Here is a 22,370-nt window from a genome sequence, read left to right as displayed (position 1 = left end):
AGGATAATAAGAGAGGTAGGGAGTAGAAGTCGAGATTGGGTCAGAGAAAGGATGAATGAGTCAGGATAACAAGAGAGGTAGGGAGTCGAAGTCAAGATTGGGGCAGAGAAAGGAGGAAGATGTCAGGATAAAAAGAGAGGTAGAAAGTTGAAGTCAAGTTCGGGTCAGAGAAAGGGGGTAGGAATCATGATAACAAGAGAGGTAGGGAGTAGAAGTCAAGATAGGGTCAGAGAAAGGAAGAATGAGTCAGGATAACAAGAGAGGTAGGGAAAAGAAGTCAAGATAGGGTCAGAGAAAGGAAAAAGGAGTCAGGATAACAAGAGAGGTAGGGAGTAGAAGTCAAGATTGGGTCAGAGAAAGAAAGAAGATGTCAGGATAACAAGAGAGGTAGGGAGTAGAAGTCAAGATTGGGTCAGAGAAAGGGAGGAGGAGTCAGGATAACAAGAGAGGTAGGGAGTAGAAGTCAAGATTGGGTCAGAGAAAAGGAGGAGGAGTCTGGATAACAAGAGAGGTAGGGAGTAGAAGTCAAGATAGGGGCAGAGAAAGGAAAAAGGAGTCAGGATAACAAGAGATGTAGGGAGTAGAAGTCAAAATTGGGTCAGAGAAAGGAAGAAGGAGTCAGGTAACAAGAGAGGTAGGGAGTAGAAGTCAAGATTGGGTCAGATAAAGAAAGAAGATGTCAGGATAACAAGAGAGGTAGGGAGTAGAAGTCAAGATTGGATCAGAGAAAGGGAGGAGGAGTCAGGATAACAAGAGAGGTAGGGAGTAGAAGTCAAGATAGGGTCAGAGAAAGGAAGAAAGAGCCAGGATTAGGGTAGAAAGACATAGCATAAAGGAGTCAGGATAACGATAGAGGAAGGGAGTTGGTACGAGTAAGGATTAGGAAAGAGGGAGGGAGTAGGTGTAAGGGTTAGGAGAGAGGTTGAAAGTATGGGTCAGGATTAGGACAGAGACATGAAGTGAGCAGTGATAAGGAGAGGGAGAGAGTTAGCTAGAAGGGGAGAAGATTGGGTCAGAGGTAGGATTTAGAGGTAAAGGTTTGGATTGAGATATCGAGTAGGAAATAGGGATAAGGATTGATACTGAGGTAAGGAAAAGGGATAGGGATATATATTGAGACTCAAGTAGGAAATAGGCATAATGATTAAGATTGAGGTAGAGAATATGGATAAGGTAAGAGACAGAGGTTGGAAACAGGTATAAGAATTGGGACATAGGATATTGAATCTGAAACAACAAAAAACGTGTAATTAAAAATATGAAACTTTAAAAAGATGAAATAATTGATACAATGATAAATGTGGGATTAATTTTTTCCAGTGATCTTGGAATATAACACATAAAAAACTAATCATTCGGAACAAAAAAAAGTTAATGGGCATAAAATGTGTCATTTTAATCTACGAAGATGCCAACCTCTGTAGGATTAGGGGCTGTCAACATTAATTGTGTTGTGTGTACATTAATTGTATTTTCCCCATTTGAAGAGTGTAAAGAAGCATTTAGCCTGTTCGACAAATGTGATGAAGGCACCATAGCAACCAAAGACATAGGGAGAGTGATGAGGGCACTGGGACAGAACCCGTCAGAAACACAACTACAGGACATAATTAACGAAGTGGACAAGGATGGTAAACAATGTCGTCAGAAAACACATCTAAGCTCTTTAAAGCTTAGCTTTAAAGAGCGAAAATCAAATAATATTCACGAGGGCATATGTATCTGCTTTGTTTTTGTTATGTTTTTTGTTATGGAAATAACTTTTTTTTTTTTAGGGAAATAACATGTTTTTTTGTTTGTGTTTTAGGGAAACAACATGTATCAGCTATATAATTAAGTGACCCTTTGTTCAGGAAATCTGAAATACGACAAGAAACAATTATTACTTTTATATGTTTGCCTTAAAATGGGTATTGTTGTCCTTGTGTGTATTGAACCTCTGCACACTCACATTGGCTGTTCTTTATAAAAAAGAGACAATATGAAACCTAAACTCTACCAAAATAGGCAGTAAAACACATATGGTGCTTCTATATAACTAATATCTATCATCACGCCAAGCCAGTACCATCTGTGTACATTTTTGTGGATGCAGTTATTTATTTATTTTTCTAGGAAAAGCTACAATTGACTTTCCCGACTTCTTTACAATTATGGCTCGTACGGTTAAGCACGCCAATAAAGAAGAAGAGTTGCAAGAGGCGTTTAAAGTATTGGATAAAGATGGGACTGGCTTGATCAGTGCAGCTGTATTACGACACGCAATGGGAAATTTAGGAGAAAAGCTAACAAATGAGGAAGTCGATGAGATGATCCAAGAGGCTAACATTGATAGTGAAGGCCAACTCAGCTATGAAGGTAAGACATACTTTACCGACGTATTAAGTAACGGCTGATGTGAATAGCTAGTTCACGATTCCTTTTCTCAGATAATAATAAGGCATCCTGCAGTCATATTGCTGATGATTCGATGAATCAAGAGGAACGAGTTATATAAATTGTATAAATTTATAGTTATTCATTCGAAATAAAAAACAAAATTGAAATGTTATGGTATAAAGTTAAAGGCGATTTCAAATGCATTCTGTGCATTAATTAAATTTACCATGTTGATATTCTGTAACGATATTGAATCATTATAAACTAGTATCTTAAACCTACAGACAATCATATCACATTGTTTTAATAATGCTAACTTTTCTTTTTTCAGAGTTTTCGGCAAAAATGCTGGCACTGTAGAACCAACAGTAATGCCGCCTTCCAAAATTCATCTTGTCACCAATCAGCTTCTGTTGTTAACGTCAAATCCTTCATTTGCACATAACTACTTAATCCGGCGTTGAAAAAAGTGAACAAAATACCACAGTCTGCACAAAGACGACTTTAATTGTATGAAACTCGCCTATAATCTTTATCAGCCTGTATCTCCTAAAACTTTGTGTTGAAAGTAGGCCCACATGTAGTCAACATTGAGTACGGAATCCTGATATCTGCAACAAATAGTTGAAGACCGAGGTAACTGCGTGATTAATCATCGTAGTTGGAAAGTAACGATATAACTGTCAAGAAAAGGGAAGTTCGCAATCGGAAAATCGAACTTGTCACGCTAATCGTACTTTGAAATAGTAATCTGTCCCTGTTGGTCTTGCGTCAGTAAGAATCGAGGAAAACTGTTATTACAGTCGACGTGGTCAATATATTCTATAATGTTTTAAAGTGAACTCATCGTTGATAAAAGCGGAACTGAAGGACTTTAAAATGTTTTGTTAGCAGTCAAACGGAGCAGTATACAGTTTGTTTTCATAAAAAAAATAACCGCCTGCCAAAAACTCTTGCCACCGAATTCAACAAAGATACTGTCAAGTACAGATAATTTTCCCAATTTAATCATCAACATGTTTAACACTGATTTGTTATGTTGTTTTCATAGCCTATGACCAAAATTATCTACAGCCGTTTATTGTAAACGTGGTACACTTTTCGTGGAAGGGATGTATGTATGAATTTTAATTGATATTTTGATGAAATGCAATTGTTTTCAATAACAAATTGTTCCTTTTTTTTAAGTAATTTGTATTCGGATTTTAACAATTGTTAAATCATATTTATTTTTAAGTAAATTTTTACTACTGAATGTATTTACTTAGTTTTTATATGAAACAAATGAAAACAGTTGTATGACAGATACCTTTTCCGGGTCAAGCCAACAAAAACTACACTCAACTCTGACCATGAAATCTACGCGGCTTCTCTAAAACCAAAGCTTGGATGTTACAACAACCAACAGTCCGATATATTCGACATGGCAGAACTGGCATATTGTTGTTTGATGAAATGACTTCCTGGACCATATTGTAAAGGTATAAACAAGGATAAGAATTATACAAGTATTTCGTTTAAGGCACAGTTCAAATACTAAGTAAACTAGTGTACATGATAAATTATGTCGAAGAGGTCTTACGCAACAATGAAACCCAACTAACAAAGAAATACAAGTTGGTTAAGTATTCCATTTCAGACATAACTAATGGATTAAAAAATCAATTCGAGTAGACAAAAGCATAGCTTATATAACCCATCTCAGTTTATTGATCTGTACGGGTATTCACAGTCGGTGAGGCATCCTCGATATCCTGGGGTTACACTCACTTTCGCTCTCTGCACCCCTGGAATATGTGACATTGTCATAGCAAAAATTGAAGGCACGAAGGTAGCTGTTTGATTGCATGGTCTCAGGTCACAAAAACCGACCAATCGCAACGCTGATACAGGTCCTTTGAAGATTACAAAGGAGCGACACTCGACTTCAAAGCCTGTCATGTTTTACCGTTACGCGACTGTGAGATTCTTTTGATGTACATCAAAGGATCGAACTAGTCTTCTTGTCTCATCAACAAGGTGGTACACACTGAGCCTTCAATTTTGCTAGGACATATTCCAGGGGTGTAGAGAGCAAAAGTGAGCACAGACTGCACACCACCTTATTTTTAGTTTAGTTCAAAAAAGATTAATTTTGGCAAAATATGACACATGACGCACTATAATCTTCATCAATCTGCATTTCTCATAACTTTGTTAGAAAAAACAGCCCACAAGTGGTCGACATATGAATTACGGTAATCTTGGTATTTGGAGAAAACCCTGGAATACCGAGTCAACAGCGGCATGGAAACAAAAACGTATCTGTCAGGAAAGGGAGTGTCGAAATTGTAAGTCGTCCCTGTTGGTCATGTCGTTAGTAAAGGAGTATAGTGACGCAGAAGAAACCGCCGTGTCTTTGATTTCAATTTACAGAAGGTACAGCTGTATCAACATTCGATTCCGTCAATATATCCCGTTTTGTAAAGACAACACATTGTCGATTGATGTGGAATTAAAGAATTTCAAAAGTTTTGTAACAGTCGACAATTCAGGGGCACAGTTCGTTCCAATAAGAATGCCAACTCTCTACCGGAGAGATATTGTCAATCACTAATTGGTCATTCACATTATTTCATCATCAATGTTTTTCATCTTAGCCGTTGTTTAGGTTTTTATAAAATATGACCAAAATGGATTTTAGTCATATGTTTTTATTGACGTGCGCCTCTCTGGAAAAAAATGGATGGGTGTATTGTATTAAGCATTTGGAAGAACAGCAGTTGTTTTTATAATAAGTATTTCTTTTATTCAAATGTTACTGTGTATCTATTTAGACTTTTATTAAACGCGTCTTTCTATGACGAATTTTTCTTATTTATTTTCTTCATAAATTAGGACTGATGACAAATACAAGACTGATTACTTTTTCTTCGCCTCGGATGACAGTGATACCCTCGGGTTGACCCTAGGCACTGTCACACTGTAATGAGTGTAGTATTTATTTACTACTTTATACAAGTATACATGGCAATGGAAATACCATTACATTCCGAACAGACCTTGATCCAAGATGATATTTAGTCTGGTCAAAGGCTGATAGAAAATGACAACAAGGAATCAAGAAGACAACCTAAACAACCGAAAGACACTTTCAACTACTGACACACTAAGATACATATATCAGCAAAGCCATAATAATGAAAAATAATCCAAATCTTGAATAAAGAGACTGACACATTTTATACGCTCCCCAAAGGTGTATAGCCATTCATCATGTGTGATCCCATTTTTGTAGACGGTCCATTTGTTGTTAAAAACTAAAATATCTGTGTGGCTAAATCTTTCTTGAAAATCTAAGTTGTGTTGCTGAATCGCTGGATAGTCCCACTTTTAGATATATTTTTTCCTGTACCCATTAATTTTATTTATTTGATGTCAATGTGCAGAAAATACGGAGTGACCACTGACATGTCTTTATTAAAAGGTTCTTGATCGATGGTAAACACTCCAGTTTTGATTATAATTCAATACGAGTTATTGAATCAGCTTTCGTATGAATTACTCCTGGGACCTGAGTGAGAATGCAACAGTAGGACTGAGGAAGGGTTGTAAAAATGTCAAGGATAACAGGCGAAGCTGGTTCAACTTCACTAAGACAAGTTATCATATTTTCATGAACGGAGGTTATGTGTCCAGAGGTAGATAGGCAAGGCTCAAAATGCGCAGTTTGGATTTATAATAAATAAATAAGGTGTTTCTTTTTAACAACCTTTCAGATTTTAACTAATATGGGTATTAAAACAGCTTCACGTACCGATGTATATTAAGACGGTAGAAACAAAACTGGTAATAGGAAACTTTCCTGTCCAACAGTAGAGTCTAAGTGACTTCAGATAATAACCTGAGAAAAAACAACCATTTGAATAAACAAATAGCAAATCAATACACACAACAGTGGTAGTTTTACCTCATTGTCAAGCAGTTGAATTCTGCACTATGTATTGGCTCTGATTATAGCTTATTTGATTATCAGTACGAATGACTATTTAGCTTTATTTAACAAAATAGCAAAACATAAGGAGACAGTTATCGTTGACAAAGGTTTTATAATTATTACGGGGTCTTTGTTCATGTCTATCCAACTAACATAGCACCTGTGAGACAGGGTTATACCTGACTTACGTCTGATTATTGGGTATATCTATATATAGACTCCCATATGTATCGCCAATTAAGTCCTGTCCTTTATTATATTGATATGGAGCGATGCGACAATCCGATACACACATACACATATGTATACATGTATAATATTCCGTTTGAAAATGAATAATACGTATTGAAAACAACGGGTATGTAAACGTCCTCTGGAGCTCAACCGATATTGGTTCAACCACTTCCGGTATTTGTACAATTATCAAACGTATAGTAAGTGGATCCCATCTGGTAGCTACACCAGCCATTTCTTTCTTCACGACACCATATGGTAGGTACCTTAATGTAAATACATAGGTGTATACGTTCTAATTACTTCGTTGTTATACGTTCAACGCTAAGAGTAAGATATACTTGGTGTAAAGCAATAGACATAACTGGCCATATTGATTAACTCACTATAAGGAATTAATCTAAAAGTAGTATATACGACACAACATATCTTGCTATACCATCGCTTAGCGTTCAAGAGGAAAAAAGAACTTGGTATATATCCGTGTATAGTATTTCATTCAACATCCTTGTTCATGTGATTGAGCTATTGATCGAATAATAGCGTTTGCCTTGGCATACATTTGTGGAATTTATTTGGGTTAATTATAAAACATTTGCATTTACCTATATTTATTGAAGATTTATTTTGACATTGGTCATACAACATTTTGACCTTTAGATACACATTGTTTTTGTAATTTTCTTTTTATTCAAGATTTTTTGAAATATATTGTATAATTACAATCAAACATTTCATATATATTCATACCTCACACGACTCATATATACTCAAGAAAAGAAGAAAAAAAATATATAATTAAATAGCAAAGAAAAAGGAGAAAGTCAACAGAATAATGAAAGAAAAGGAGAATCTGGTTTTTGCACTGCAACTGCAGAAAATGGGATAATCAAAGCTTCTAGTAGTGTTTCAAAACTGTGTAGGAAATTTTGTACAATGGCACACTCCCATAATGTATGAATTATTGTTTCCTTTTCTAGATTGAAAAAACACATAAAGGATTATTAGAGAGGCCGGCTTTGCATAGATATATATTTGTTGTCAGTATATGATGGAGAATTCTTACTTGGAGCCATTGAAGTTTTGTATAAGTATTTGTGCAAAAGGGAATTTGATATATTTTTTTCCCATTTGTTGTCCCTAATGTCAAATATTTCGCCCAATTTCTTCCTACCAGTTGGAATAACCCTATTTTCAGAAAGTATTACATAAAAGTCCTTAGCTCCTTTAGAGTTTTTGTTAAAAAAAAAAACAAACTAAAATGTATGTGTGGGGAAATCTTTTATCAAATCATTAAAAATAGTAATTCCACATCTATACCATTCAGGATAAAATACACACTTCTGACTTAAAGTTAAATTTTTAGTATACCATAAAGGCAATTTTAAAATCGATTGTCCCTTTTCCCTTACAAGATCTTCTTTAAAAGAAAGTCTACTCCATGCTTTAAATACATCTTTCCAGAACAAATTTGTACTTGTATTTTGGCATATTGATATATATATTTATTACCACAGTTAAAGAGAAGATCAATATTGATATATGTTTTTAATATCTGCTGCCATTTGCCTTGTTTTTGGCGAAGCCTCCTTATCCAACTTAATTTTAAAGATTCCATAAATGACAATAAGTGTACCATCTTAAGACCTCCATCTCTATAATGTTTAACAACAACATCTCTCTTTATTTTATCAACCTTACCATTCCAAAGAAATTCATAAAGGATACAATTGAGTTTACGAAGATTTTTTCACTGGGATTTGGTAAAGAAATAAACAAATGATTAAATTGGGATACCATTAATGACTTTATGACATGTATTTTACCAATATGTGTAATAGATCTTCTTTTCCATGAATTGATAATAGATTTAAGCTTAACAAGGTTTTTTTTTATCAAAGTTTAGTTTGGGTATCCTATGTAGGTCTACATGAAATTCTACTCCTAGAAGCTTAAACTGTTTTGTACCCCACTGAAGATTTACTTCCGGTAATAAAATATCATTACTGTATCTCTTACTCCCTATCCAAACTACTTGTGTTTTGTTCAGGTTAATTTTTAGACCAGATATTCTAGCAAAAGTATTCAATTCACATGACACATTTACCGAATATCGATTTTTTCGAAACCTCTTCTATCGTCAGTCACCATAATGTGCCAAATAATATTGAAAGAATGTTGGTGTACCAAAACCGGAAATGTGTCTATCACTTCCGTAAAGATGCGACATAACTAAAAATGTACATAACATACTATACTGGCATGTGTGTGAGACTGCATAACTTTTTTATTATGCAACATCCAGCTTGATGACCATTTCATCCGTTGTGATAATACATTGGTGCAACGTATTATCAAATGATCAAACATGACTATAGTCATAAGGTCATTTGATTTTATTTGGAATAGACGTTGCTACAATTTGACATTTATATGACAATTAACCGGAACTTAAATTTTCTGAAATTTTTACTTTCGTATCTCAACATAATGCACCAATTTTTTTTTGGTGTACAAGAACCAGAAATTGGTGTGTCACGTCTATAAAAAAAATGACATAGCAAAACAGTGTATGAAAATACCAACATTTTTAGAGTTTAAGATTACAGAACGTTTTTATTATGCAATGTTTGGTTACATATTTGTGTTCATGATTTGCAGCAGATCCTACTTTAAACAATATAATATTACTTGATAGCGTAAAACATTGTTTTGATAGTTATTTGGACAGACATGTGAACTCTGTCGTACACCTGTGGAAGGGGGCACTACATACAATGTAGGTCATAGCACAGACCCCAGGGACCTTTTTAATTTAAAAAAAAGGTATCTCATGGGTCGTGTCTTAGGGAACTACAAAAATAAATCAGTCATGGTTGAATTGCTCTGTGGGCAAACTTCTTTTGTTCCTATAACAGGTCCTTTGCAAGGTTTTGTTACCAGTCGATCAGGATAGATAGGGGAACAGTTGATTCCCAAAAGAATATTGACTGTCTGCTTGAAAATTTTGTCACCAAACTTGACAAAAATATTGCCAGCCAGGACTTCAGCATTCACACGATTTTATTATTAGTTAAATTTAGCCTGAATGTTATCTTAGTTTTCATACACAAGGGTCCATTGTAGTTTACAACCATACTTTTTTTATTGCCGTAAGTCTTCTTCAAATTGAAATCTATCAATGATATAGGACAATAACTTTACTTCAATACAGGAAGAGGTATTGTAGTATAAATAGAAGAAATTTCAATGTGTTGAAGGAACGATGCGGCAATGGTAATTGGATTTTAAAGTGGATCCTCCTTACGGCAATAAAACACCAAGAAAAGAATAAATAGTTTTATATTTGTATGTATTGTTATTGATATTGTGGTCAACAGCAATTGTTATAATATTTATTTTTTCTTAATATTTTGTGGAGTTCTTTTTTGGATTATATGAAATACTTGTTTAAATAGTATGTATGTCTGAATGTTTTTTCAGCAAGGTAAATACAGCTGACAATATATATAAATTTTGATGAATACGTCACTACACTGAAACAAAGCCTACAATGGAAGACAGTTGTATGACTATCTCAGTCATTTATCCGAAGAAAAAAACACCTGTATTTAACCATTCAACCACTACAGCCTCCCCAAGAAGGAGTACCTATATTGCATTGAACAGAAATACACATGGATATGGATATGAAATGTTTTATCCCAAAGCATATTTACTACAGTTAGATAATATCTTTAACATTCGGATCAGATGAAATGGCGTGTATGATAAATTGTATGATTAATCGATATGTATCTATGAAACACAAAGTCCAAAGAAAGAAGAGAGTTTCATAAAACGTCAATCGTGTCTCCTCTTGGTATTAATAGTCAAGATTGATATCAACTGAAATAAAAAAAAAAAAAAACAATCAGCAACCAATTATAATACTATATTTATATAAAGGATTATGTATTCTTATTCACTAAGTAGAACAGCCTTCTTCAGGATTGCTCAGTGATGTCCAGCGTTATTATCATGACGTCCTTTTAATGATGATAGCTGCTACACCAGCCGGTTTAGTTCTCACCAGTTATGAAGTAAAAACCTCGCAACTCTTAGTGGTGAAAAAACCGTTTCCCTTCCTAAAGCGCATTCATTGGCCTAAAGGGAAACGGTTCAAACATCCACACGAAGCAGCACACAGTACGATAGTTTTGTATAATTAATAAATTGAATGAATCCTAAATTCGCGTTTCATTCATCAAGTTGGTGTTGTAAAAGAATCACTTAAAACAGGAGATTTGGAAGTACCTATTAAAAATATATCAAAATAATGTACATGTAAGAGACACTTATCTTAAATTAATTTCAAAGCGTTGTAGTATACTTTATTTCATTTACAACAATTATGAAACAAGAAGTAACAACTTATTAATCACACTTGTTGGACCGCATGTTAGAGCGCTGGAGTCTTATTGTAGGAGGAACCGGAGTACTCGGGGAAAAAACAACCCCGTGGTTGTCGGGCAGATAACCATATTCCTATTCACGTCCGACCGGGGAGTCGAACCCCGGCCGCTTTGGTGAGAGGCGAGTGCGTTATTCACTGCGCCCCGACCACCCAGGTGTGTATGGTTCATTACGTATTCCGTCTAGTTCAAAAACACTTTCTTTGTCAGCACTTATGAGTAACAAGTTTTATGTTACAAAATGCTGAACTTTTATACAGATATTTTCCTTTGGGCCTGCAACGTTTGAATCTATTACGGAAAATGGGTTTTCTGCCTATCGTAATAGCATACTACCTGTGAGTGTTTTGTGTGCTTGAGATATTTATTGGGATAAAGATATATTTATATACACACACCCCACCTATCTCGTCAATTATATCCTGTAGTTTGTCTTGGTGATATGCCGCAATGCGACATTTTGGTTAACATACATATTTTCATATCATTCCCTTTAAATATGGACGCTACGTGCATATTGAACACAACGGCATACATATAAGCTCTAAGCGTGTTTTCCAATTCACTGTGAAATTACAGGTATATGATAACCTTGCCTGATTATCGACTTAAATATTGTTTGAACTAAAACGTGCGACCCAGGGAGCCCAACAAATGTTTAATCAATCACTTACTACATATCCCACACTACAGCAACACGACGATCAAACAATTATTTCCTAGTGGACTCCACCACACGGGTATACCAGTCATTTTCGGCCCGACGATATGGTATGTACCCATAAACTTGCTGATTTATATATGATCTTACTGTGATACGTCTATTTTGCTTCGTAATGTGAAGTAAGGTCAGTGTCAGCCACCTATGGTTACTCGTTGTCACAACACATCTACGACATTAGAATACATGTTACAACACACTTACCATATCATAGTTCAGTAATTACCAATACAAATCAAGATACTATGTAAGGATATGCTAGGATGAAAGTAAAATACATACGTATTGACGTGTATCGTTTTGATTAACATTTTATTTAGATTTTGTATATAATGGGTGTCTGAGTACTTAACGTAATGATTCGACCATTATTTAACTCGGACAACCTTTGATTTGTGATATGTTTTTAAATACAGTGATTAATACACATCTTTGTGTATCAGTATGCTGGTGTTATGTAAACATAACAACCCTTATTACTCTCTGAATGTAAGCTGTCTAATGGTTTGCTAAACCTAAAAAATAGTAACATGATGCTACCTCAACATTTCCATACGTAAATCCAACACTAAGTGCATGCATTTATGTAATCAATGTTTTCATGAGTATTATACATATTGAACAAAGTGCTATGTAATAAAACTACAGTGAATGATGTCTCATCTTAATTAAGTTTAAACAATCGATGCATTGGATGACCATGTTGCTTTACATATAATCACTGTTATATATTGTGTTTTCTGGTTTACTTCTCAGGACGAGCAGGTACCACAGGAACTTATCGCTGGTAAGTCGTCATCCTTTCTTTAAGTATCAGTATCAGGGCTAGGAAGTCATTCGAAAGGGTCCTCGTCATACTAATGTCAATGTGTGTAGGGTTAAGGTTTAGGATAGACGGAGGGAGTAGGGGTAAGGTTTGGATAAACGGATGAAGTAGGGATAATGTTTAGGATAAACGGAGGGGGTAGGGGTAAAACTTATGGTAAACAGAAGAAGTAGGGATAATGTTAAGGATAGACGGAGGGAGTATGGGTAAGGTTTAGGATAGACGGAAAGGGTAGGTGAAAGGTTTGGGATAAACGTAGGGGGTAGAGATAAGGTTTATGACAAAATGTTGCGAAGGGGTAGGGTCTAGGATATATGTTGGATTATGTGTTAGGTTAAGGATAACTGAGGGAGTAGGGTTAAGGTTTAGGATAGCAGGAGCAAGTAGGGATAAGGTTTGTGACAGAGGAATGGCGTAGGTGTAAGGTGTAGGATAAATTGAGGGAGTAGGTGTACGGTTTACGTTAGACGGAGGGAGTAGGGGTAAGGTTTAGAATAAACGGAGGGTGTAGGGGTAAGGTTTAGGATAGACGGAGGGAGTAGGGGTAAGGTTTGGGTTAAATGGAGGGAGTAGTGGTAAAGATTATGAAAGACGGAGGAAGTACGGGCAACGTTTTGGATACATGGATGGAGTAGGGATAATGTTTAGGATAAACGGAGGGGGTAGGGGTAAGACTTATGGTAAACAGAAGAAGTAGGGATCATGTTAAGGATAGACGAAGTGAGTATGGGTAAGGTTTAGGATAGACGGAAAGGGTAGGTGAAAGGTTTGGGATAAACGTAGGGAGTAGAGATAAGGTTTATGACAAAATGTTGCGAGGGGTAGGGTCTAGGATATATGTTGGATTATGTGTTAGGTTAAGGATAACTGAGGGAGTAGGGTTAAGGTTAAGGATAGCAGGAGCAAGTAGGGATAAGGTTTGTGACAGAGGTATGACGTAGGTGTAAGGTGTAGGATAAATTGAGGGAGTAGATTAACGGTTTACGTTAGACGGAGGGAGTAGGGGTAAGGTTTAGAATAGACGGAGGGTGTAGGGGTAAGGTTTAGGATAGACGGAGGGAGTAGGGGTAAGGTTTGGGTTAAATGGAGGGAGTAGTGGTAAGGATTATGAAAGACGGAGGAAGTACGGGCAACGTTTTGGATACACGGATGGAGTAGGGATAATGTTTAGGATAAACGGAGGGGGTAGGGGTAAGACTTATGGTAAACAGAAGAAGTAGGGATAATGTTAAGGATAGACAAAGTGAGTATGGGTAAGGTTTAGGATAGACGGAAAGGGTAGGTGAAAGGTTTGGGATAAACGTAGGGAGTAGAGATAAGGTTTATGACAAAAGTGTTGCGAAGGGGTAGGGTCTAGGATATATGTTGGATTATGTGATAGGTTTAGGATAACTGAGGGAGTAGGGTTAAGGTTTAGGATAGCAGGAGCAAGTAGGGATAAGGTTTGTGATAGAGGTATGGCGTAGGTGTAGGGTGTAGAATAGACGGAGGGAGTAGGTGTACGGTTTACGCTAGACGGTGGGAGTAGGGGTAAGGTTTGAGATAGACGGAGGGAGTAGGGGTAAGGTGTAGGATAGACGAAGGGAGTAGGGGTAAGGTGTAGGATAGACGGCGGGAGTAGTGGTAAGGTTTAGAATAGACTGAGGGTGTATGGGTAAGGTTTAGGATAGACGAAGGTAGTAGGGATAAGGTTTAGGATAGACTGAGGGTGTAGGGGTAAGGTTTAGGATGGACGGAGGGAGTAGGGGTAAGGTTTAGGATAGACAAAGGGAGTAGTGGTAAGGTTTAGAATAGAGTGAGGGTGAAGGGGTAAGGTGTAGGATAGACTTAGGGTGTAGGGGTAAGGTTTAGGATAGACGAAGGGAGTAGGGATAAGGTTTAGGATAGACTGAGGGTGTAGGGGTAAGGTTAAGGATAGACGGAGGGAGTAGAGGTAAGATGTAGGATAGACTGAGGGTGTAGGGGTAAGGTTTAGGATAGGCGGAGGGAGTAGGGGTAAGGTGTAGGATAGACGGAGGGAGTAGGGGTAAGGTTAAGGATAGACGGAGGGAGTAGGGGTAAGGTTTAGGATATACTGAGGGTGTAGGTGTAAGGTTTAGGATAGACGAAGGGAGTTGGGATAAGGTTTAGGATAGAATTAAGGTGTAAGGGTAAGGTTAAGGATGGACGGAGGGAGTAGGGGTAAGGTTTAGGATAGACGAAGGGAGTAGGGGTAAGGTGTAGGATAGACGAAGGGAGTAGGGGTAAGATGTATGATAAACTGAGGGTGTAGGGGTAAGGTTTAGGATGGACGGAGGGAGTAGGGGTAAGGTTTAGGATATACGAAGGGAGTAGAGATAGGATGTAGGATAGACGGAGGGAGTAGGGGTAAGGTGTAGGATAGACGGAGGGAGTAGGGGTAAGGTTAAGGATAGACAAAGGGAGTTGGGGTAAGGTTAAGGATAGACGGAGGGAGTAGGGGTAAGGTTTGGATAAACGGATGAAGTAGGGATAATGTTTAGGATAAACGGAGGGGGTAGGGGTAAGACTTATGGTAAACAGAAGAAGTAGGGATAATGTTAAGGATAGACAAAGTGAGTATGGGTAAGGTTTAGGATAGACGGAAAGGGTAGGTGAAAGGTTTGGGATAAACGTAGGGAGTAGAGATAAGGTTTATGACAAAATGTTGCGAGGGGTAGGGTCTAGGATATATGTTTGATTATGTGTTAGGTTAAGGATAACTGAGGGAGTAGGGTTAAGGTTTAGGATAGCAGGAGCAAGTAGGGATAAGGTTTGTGACAGAGGAATGGCGTAGGTGTAAGGTGTAGGATAAATTGAGGGAGTAGGTGTACGGTTTACGTTAGACGGAGGGAGTAGGGGTAAGGTTTAGAATAAACGGAGGGTGTAGGGGTAAGGTTTAGGATAGACGGAGGGAGTAGGGGTAAGGTTTGGATAAACGGATGAAGTAGGGATAATGTTTAGGATAAACGGAGGGGGTAGGGGTAAGACTTATGGTAAACAGAAGAAGTAGGGATAATGTTAAGGATAGACAAAGTGAGTATGGGTAAGGTTTAGGATAGACGGAAAGGGTAGGTGAAAGGTTTGGGATAAACGTAGGGAGTAGAGATAAGGTTTATGACAAAATGTTGCGAGGGGTAGGGTCTAGGATATATGTTTGATTATGTGTTAGGTTAAGGATAACTGAGGGAGTAGGGTTAAGGTTTAGGATAGCAGGAGCAAGTAGGGATAAGGTTTGTGACAGAGGAATGGCGTAGGTGTAAGGTGTAGGATAAATTGAGGGAGTAGGTGTACGGTTTACGTTAGACGGAGGGAGTAGGGGTAAGGTGTAGGATATACTGAGGGTGGAGGTGTAAGGTTTAGGATAGACGAAGGGAGTTGGGATAAGGTTTAGGATAGAATTAAGGTGTAAGGGTAAGGTTAAGGATGGACGGAGGGAGTAGGGGTAAGGTTAAGGATAGACAAAGGGAGTTGGGGTAAGGTTAAGGATAGACGGAGGGAGTATGGGTAAGGTGTAGGATAGACGAAGGGAGTAGGGGTAAGATGTATGATAAACTGAGGGTGTAGGGGTAAGGTTTAGGATAGGCGGAGGGAGTAGGGGTAAGGTGTAGGATAGACGGAGGGAGTAGGGGTAAGGTGTAGGATATACTGAGGGTGTAGGTGTAAGGTTTAGGATAGACGAAGGGAGTTGGGATAAGGTTTAGGATAGAATTAAGGTGTAAGGGTAAGGTTAAGGATGGACGGAGTGAGTAGGGGTAAGGTTAAGGATAGACGAAGGGAGTAGGGGTAAGGTGTAGGATAGACGGAGGGAGTAGTGGTAAGGTTTAGAATAGACTGAGGGTGTAAGGGTAAGGTTTAGGATAGACGGAGGGATTAGGGGTAAGGTTTAGAATAGACGAAGTGAGTAGGGGTAAGGTTAAGGATAGATTGAGGGAGTAGGGGTAAGGTGTAGGATAGACGAAGGGAGTAGGGGTAAGGTTTAGGATATACGAAGGGAGTAGAGATAGGATGTAGGATAGACGGAGGGAGTAGGGGTAAGGTTTATGATAGACTGAGGGTGTAGGGGTAAGGTTTAGGATAGACTGAGGGTGTAGGGGTAAGGTTTAGGATAGACTGAGCGTGTAGGGGTAATGTTTAGGATAGACGGAGGTAGTAAGTTTAAGGTTCAACAAGAGAGACGAGTAAGAGTAAAAATTGGGATATAGTTTGTGTTTATACATAGATGATGGGATTATGCCAGTTATTATTCAAGTTATTTTTTTTTCTTTCAACGAAGTGGTTCTTTTTCTTTTCAATCAAATATATTTTATTTTGATTGAAAAAATTCAGTTTCCCTGCCAATAAAATAAAAAAAACTATTGTTCGAAACTTTTGTGATATAAATTAATCCACACTGATAACATTTTAACATTGGCTTCAAATTAATACTGTATAACATGAAGTGTTCGTTGTGTTCACATATTCGTGCTTTTTGTGGTTGCTGTTAAACCAGGAAAATAAATACAACGAATTTGAATGATATACGTGCCAACTTTTTGTTAATATAGGATATCCGCGAAAGTGTGTACCACGAACCGATGTAAACGTACCGACGCACATTTCGTGTTATACAGTAAAAAGACCGATATAAGTGAATAGTCAACATTGCAATAATTTTTTTTCATTTGAAGAGTTTAAAGAGGCGTTCATCCTGTTGAAGCTGGCGAGTAGCGACGTTTCACAATGCAAACACATCAAAACTTTAATGCAAAAATGCACTGCCACAATAATATTGTGATGAAGAACTGAAATGGTTATATCAATTCACTAGACCATGAAATAGGGATTTAAGTGTGTAGTCAACCTTGCTTCTGTCATATCAACCGTATCCGTTTTTAATTTGAAGTGTTTAAAGAGGCGTTCAGCCTGTTCGACAAAAATGCCGACGGTACCATAACAACGAAAGAGTTGGGGACAGTGATGAGGTCACTAGGAGAGAACCCGACAGAAGCTGAGTTACAGGACATGATTAAGGAGGTGGATGCGAAAGGTAAATTGAATTTTAAAATTCAACGACTAAATTTATAACGAACCTCGAAGTCGTGGATTAAGGTATATATTAACGTCAATCTCGTTAACAAATAGTATTCCGTTATAAATTAAAATCAAGTTGATGAATTTGACCTGTCAATCCAAAAACTACATTAAATTTACGTCCTTCCATTTTATTTTATTTTATTCGAAATAAAAATAGGGATTTGCATACGGTTAAGCAGTTAAATATCAACAATAAGGTATTGAACTGGCCAAGCAGGTGATCATGAAATTGTTTGCTGAATATGGTAGGGAAATGTTGAGCCATTAAAATTTTACATTTTTAAATTAGCATTTTTGTTCCGTTTTAACTCTACATAATAGCATTTGCTGAACACATATTGACATATTGAAACTTGAAAATTAATTAGATGATCAGTAAATCGGAGGCACGGTAGTGTAGTGTTAGGACGCCGGGCTCGTGACCGACGGGTTGCTGGTTCGAGTCACGTCACGACACTGTGTTGTATCTTTGAGCATGATACTTCACTCCGCTTGTTCCAGTCTACTCAGCTGTACACGAGTACATGGTTGTGCAGTGCTAGGATTACAAAATGCTAGCTAAGAGCGCCGAAATGGCAGTACCGGCTGTATGAATCCCATGAAGTTGAGAAAGATATTGACTGGTTGCAAAGGCCCTATAACCATGGATAATAATTTGTGAACCGCTTTGAGACGACCTACGAACTAGGTTGTGATAAAGCGGTATATTATAAACTCGAATTATGATGATTATTGTTATTAAACAAATAACTATACAACATATATTAAAACAATTCATTTAAAAACAATACTTTTCTAGGAAGCGGCACAGTTGAATTTTCCGTTTTGTCATACTAATGGCTCGTACGATGAATAACCACGATCACCACGAAGAACTTAGAGAGGCGTTTCACGTATTAGATAGAGACGGAAATGGCTCCATCAGTGCAGCCGAGTTACGCTACGCAATGAGAAATGCAGGAGAAAAACTTACAGATGAGGAGGTTGATGAAATGATCCGAGAAGGTGATATTGATGGCGATGGACACATAAATTACGAAGGTACGCTACTGGCCTTTGAGGTTCACATGTTTTCTCTAAGCAATTTATAATTCATAATTTCTTATGTATTGTGTAATATGTTGTAACAACTCATGGAGTATAATATTGCCATGCAGATAATAAACTGAAACAAGTACTAATTGTAATGGGGGATCATTACCGATGTCCCTCAAACTGCCCCCATAGTCGCAAAGATGCATCAGAAAAGTTTCGCAATGCCATAATACACTTACAATATACATACTAAATTTGAGTGATATCTCACAATTTCTGAATTGCCACCAATCAGAAGTGTCTGTGTGGATGCTACGGCAACGAAACATATGCGATTGAATTCGCAGTCCACTAATACCCCTATATACTGATTTTCATTAAAATTGAACAATATCTAAGTTTCGACCAATGACAAGCCTCAATGTGGTTGCTATGTGGTTGCTATGACAACCAAACATAAGTGGTTGAATTCGCAATCCCCTAAAACCTCTATATACCAATTTTCAACAAAATCTTACAATATCTAAATTTCGACCAATCAGAGGCCGTGGCGGCCATCTTGGTTGACTGATCGGAAATGAAAGGTCATTTGCACACACCCTCACCCTTGCAAACACTTGTGTAAAGTTCATTAAGTTCCGTATAATAGTTTTTGAGAAATGTGTCGGAAACTTTTACGGCGGAATAATAATAATAAGAAGAAGAAGAAGAAGAAGAAGAAGAAGAAAAAACGGAATAAAACCAATAAGTCCCCCACTTCGTTTGGGGGAATTAATAAGAAGAAACGGAGCAAAAGCAATATGTCCCCAAACCTTGTATAAATTTATTTCTTGTGCCAAGAACATCATATGGCAAAGCAGTCCAGTGTGTAAATAAATATCCTTTTTTTAAATATTTAAATATTCTTTTAAAACATTAAATTATTCATTTAGAATATTTGCGTTATTATAAGGTGTTTAAAATACGTTCCCTGTATAATCCATATTGTCAGTAGTTTGAACTAAATACAATAAAGTTTTTTTTGTGAATTTAAACTTAAACATATGCATATGAAATGTCATTAATGGTTTGTTCTTTCAGAATTCGTGAAAGTAATGCTGGCAACATAGACTCAGTTGTAACGCTGTTGATCAAACTTATCCGATCATCATCGTCTGCTTTGCTACGTAACCATAATCTCATCAACGTACATTCAACCGCTTCGATCAATACACGACTTTGGATGTAGAAGGAAACATTCAATGAAAACTTCAACATATTTGTATTTGAAGCAAGCCCCATCTTTTTTGGTTCTTTGTACACCTTATTATAAAAAATCAACACAAAGATGTATACATATGTTCGATTTCTGGCATTTAGAATAAATGCTCATTTTCGACAATTTAAGTGTTTGTTATTTTATCGACAAAAAACAAAGCAGAGTAAAACCTGTGTGTGCTGTTGGGTTTAATGCAGACTAAACACGATAATATAAGACATTTTAATAGATAATGGATCTTCGTCAGGAGAAAAACTCATTAAAAGGACATTTAATCATTTAATGATTTTTTTTATGTTTTTGTTATTAATGTTAGAACACAAACTGATGTCTTTGTCATTAAATAAAGAAAAAAATCGGAAGTTTTTGTTGGTGGTATATTTCGAATTTTGTTTAAGTGATTCTGTATGATGATTTATCAATAAACAAAGCAAACACAGTTAATCGTTGCCAATGGCATAACAGTATAATAATGACCGGATGTTAATATCTCCAACTTTTGGATCAATATACAAAGAAAAAGGAGTATATGGTCCATTGTCTTTTTATTTCGATTAGAAAACAAAAATACAACATATTTATCTGCAGATATCCGGTCAATCAGAGCATGTAGTTTGTTTTGTTATACTCCATAAGGCGACATTATTGTAAACAAATATTTCCATACAATTCCCTTTTGTTGTAGACGCTACGTGCATATCGAATGCAACTGAAAAAATGGCGATCTGGGAAGCTCGACCGATATTTATTCAATTATTGTTTAGAAGTTCCACACTACAGCGACGCGACATACACCTAACGAACATAATCTTAGTGGATTCCACCCCACGTGTATATTATCGTACATATTGCATCGCAGGCATGCATATAGGTATCCTAATATATCAATGTAATAAGATATGTCTGTTCACAGTTGGAGTCGAATAAAAAAAAACTAGGTTTACTTGAAGTATACACGTAAGAGGGTATCACGGGGAAAATTTAAAATCGCACAAAGATCGATATCAGTAGGCGTAACGTAAAATAAATTACTCATTTATAGTGCTGATTGAGATGTTGCTTAAAAGATGAAATACATATCTGTACTTGTATTCCAAAGAAGTCTTGTGAAAAAGCGAGCATTTACCTTCTCTCTTCGGTTGGGAAGACACAGTTATTTGTTAGTTAGAAGTTTCCAGACAGCTGCCGCTAGAACGAATGGTTGTAGAGTTAAGGATTTCTTCATTACTGATTAAGAACACCAAGAAAGCATGGTCTTTTGTTAATTTCTCGACATATATTGTTCCTAAGGAGTATCGAACTATATTATCACAAAGAAGTTGGTGTAAATATTATAAAAATAAAATACTTCACTAAATTGTCTCTATAATGCATGCATATGCTATACATTGAACACTATGCCATATAATAAAACTACAATGAATCTTGTTTCAACCGAATCCTTTTCCAACAGGCATGTTGTTTGGGATGGTGGGATGTTTTAAATTGTGTTTTCTGGCCGAGCAGTTGACAGTGGAGCAGATTGCAGGTAATTCGTCATCCTTTCTCAGAGTATCGTTGTCAGGGCTAGCAAGTCATTCGAAGGGTTCCTCGTCATATCGCATACAAAGTCCGAGTGACTGTGATATACACACAGGTTTAAATATATAATGGGTGTAGTGTGTACGGAATGATATGAGCATTGGCACAAGAGAGTATTGTGACGGTAGGTTTCAGCAAAGCTCGGTTTGGAAGAATTAAGCAGCAGAATTCACCAGATAATATCTTTACAAGCTGAACGTTGGACACAAACACGTGTTATCGCAAAAATTGGTGATAAATACATTATACCATCAATAAAAACATGACACATGCAGNGGTTTTTTTTTTTTTTTTTTTTTTTTTTTTTTTTTTAAATATTCGGGAGATTTTATATACACGAATGCATTCATTTTGAATCTCTGAATGCTTTTACAATATCCGTTGTTATCAGGCAAGGTTGCTCCTGCGTATTTCTAGAGGGAAATACTGATAATGAGGAGACAGATGAAGAACCTAGAGTAACGATAAACGATTTGGACAGAGGTATAGAAAGGTTAAAGTTTAGAAAGAGGAGGTAGTTGCAAGGTATAGGACCGAAAGATGCAGTTTTTGTTATGTTTGGGACAGAGGAACTATATTTGTAAGGTATAGGACAGAGAGAGGCAGTCGGTGTAAGGATTGTGACAGAGGGAAGGAGTAGTTGTCAGGTTTGGGACAGAAGTTTTGAGAAGGGGTACGGATTGGGACAGTGGGGTGGAGTATTGGTAAGGTTTAAGATAGAGAGACAGAGTAAGAGTAAGGATTAGTACTGAAGTAAGGAGTATTGGTAAGGTTTGGGACAGAAATATGTTGGAAGGTAAGGTTAAGGACGAAAGTATGGATTGGGGATAAGG

The 22,370-nt window shown here is 36.9% G+C and overlaps 1 protein-coding gene and 1 pseudogene across 1 annotated transcript in view; both read left to right on the top strand.

Moving 5' to 3' along the window:
• LOC110440572 overlaps positions 1-3,540 on the top strand; it is a 36,977-nt gene extending 33,437 nt beyond the window's left edge. The window contains exons 10-12 of the mRNA XM_021483713.1: positions 1,488-1,631; positions 2,116-2,358; positions 2,711-3,540. Of these exons, the coding sequence (XP_021339388.1) occupies positions 1,488-1,631; positions 2,116-2,358; positions 2,711-2,739 (416 nt within the window). The 3' untranslated portion in view covers positions 2,740-3,540. The remainder of the gene's footprint in view (positions 1-1,487; positions 1,632-2,115; positions 2,359-2,710) is intronic.
• An 8,019-nt stretch (positions 3,541-11,559) lies between these two features.
• LOC110440570 lies at positions 11,560-20,535 on the top strand (annotated as a pseudogene).
• The last annotated feature ends 1,835 nt before the right edge of the window (positions 20,536-22,370 follow it).

The sequence above is a fragment of the Mizuhopecten yessoensis genome, unplaced genomic scaffold (assembly GCF_002113885.1).
Source record: "Mizuhopecten yessoensis strain PY_sf001 unplaced genomic scaffold, ASM211388v2 scaffold11185, whole genome shotgun sequence".
NCBI classification, from domain to species: Eukaryota; Metazoa; Mollusca; class Bivalvia; order Pectinida; family Pectinidae; genus Mizuhopecten; species Mizuhopecten yessoensis.
Note: the sequence above shows the minus strand (reverse complement) of the source record. Positions and strands in the feature narration are given on the sequence as shown.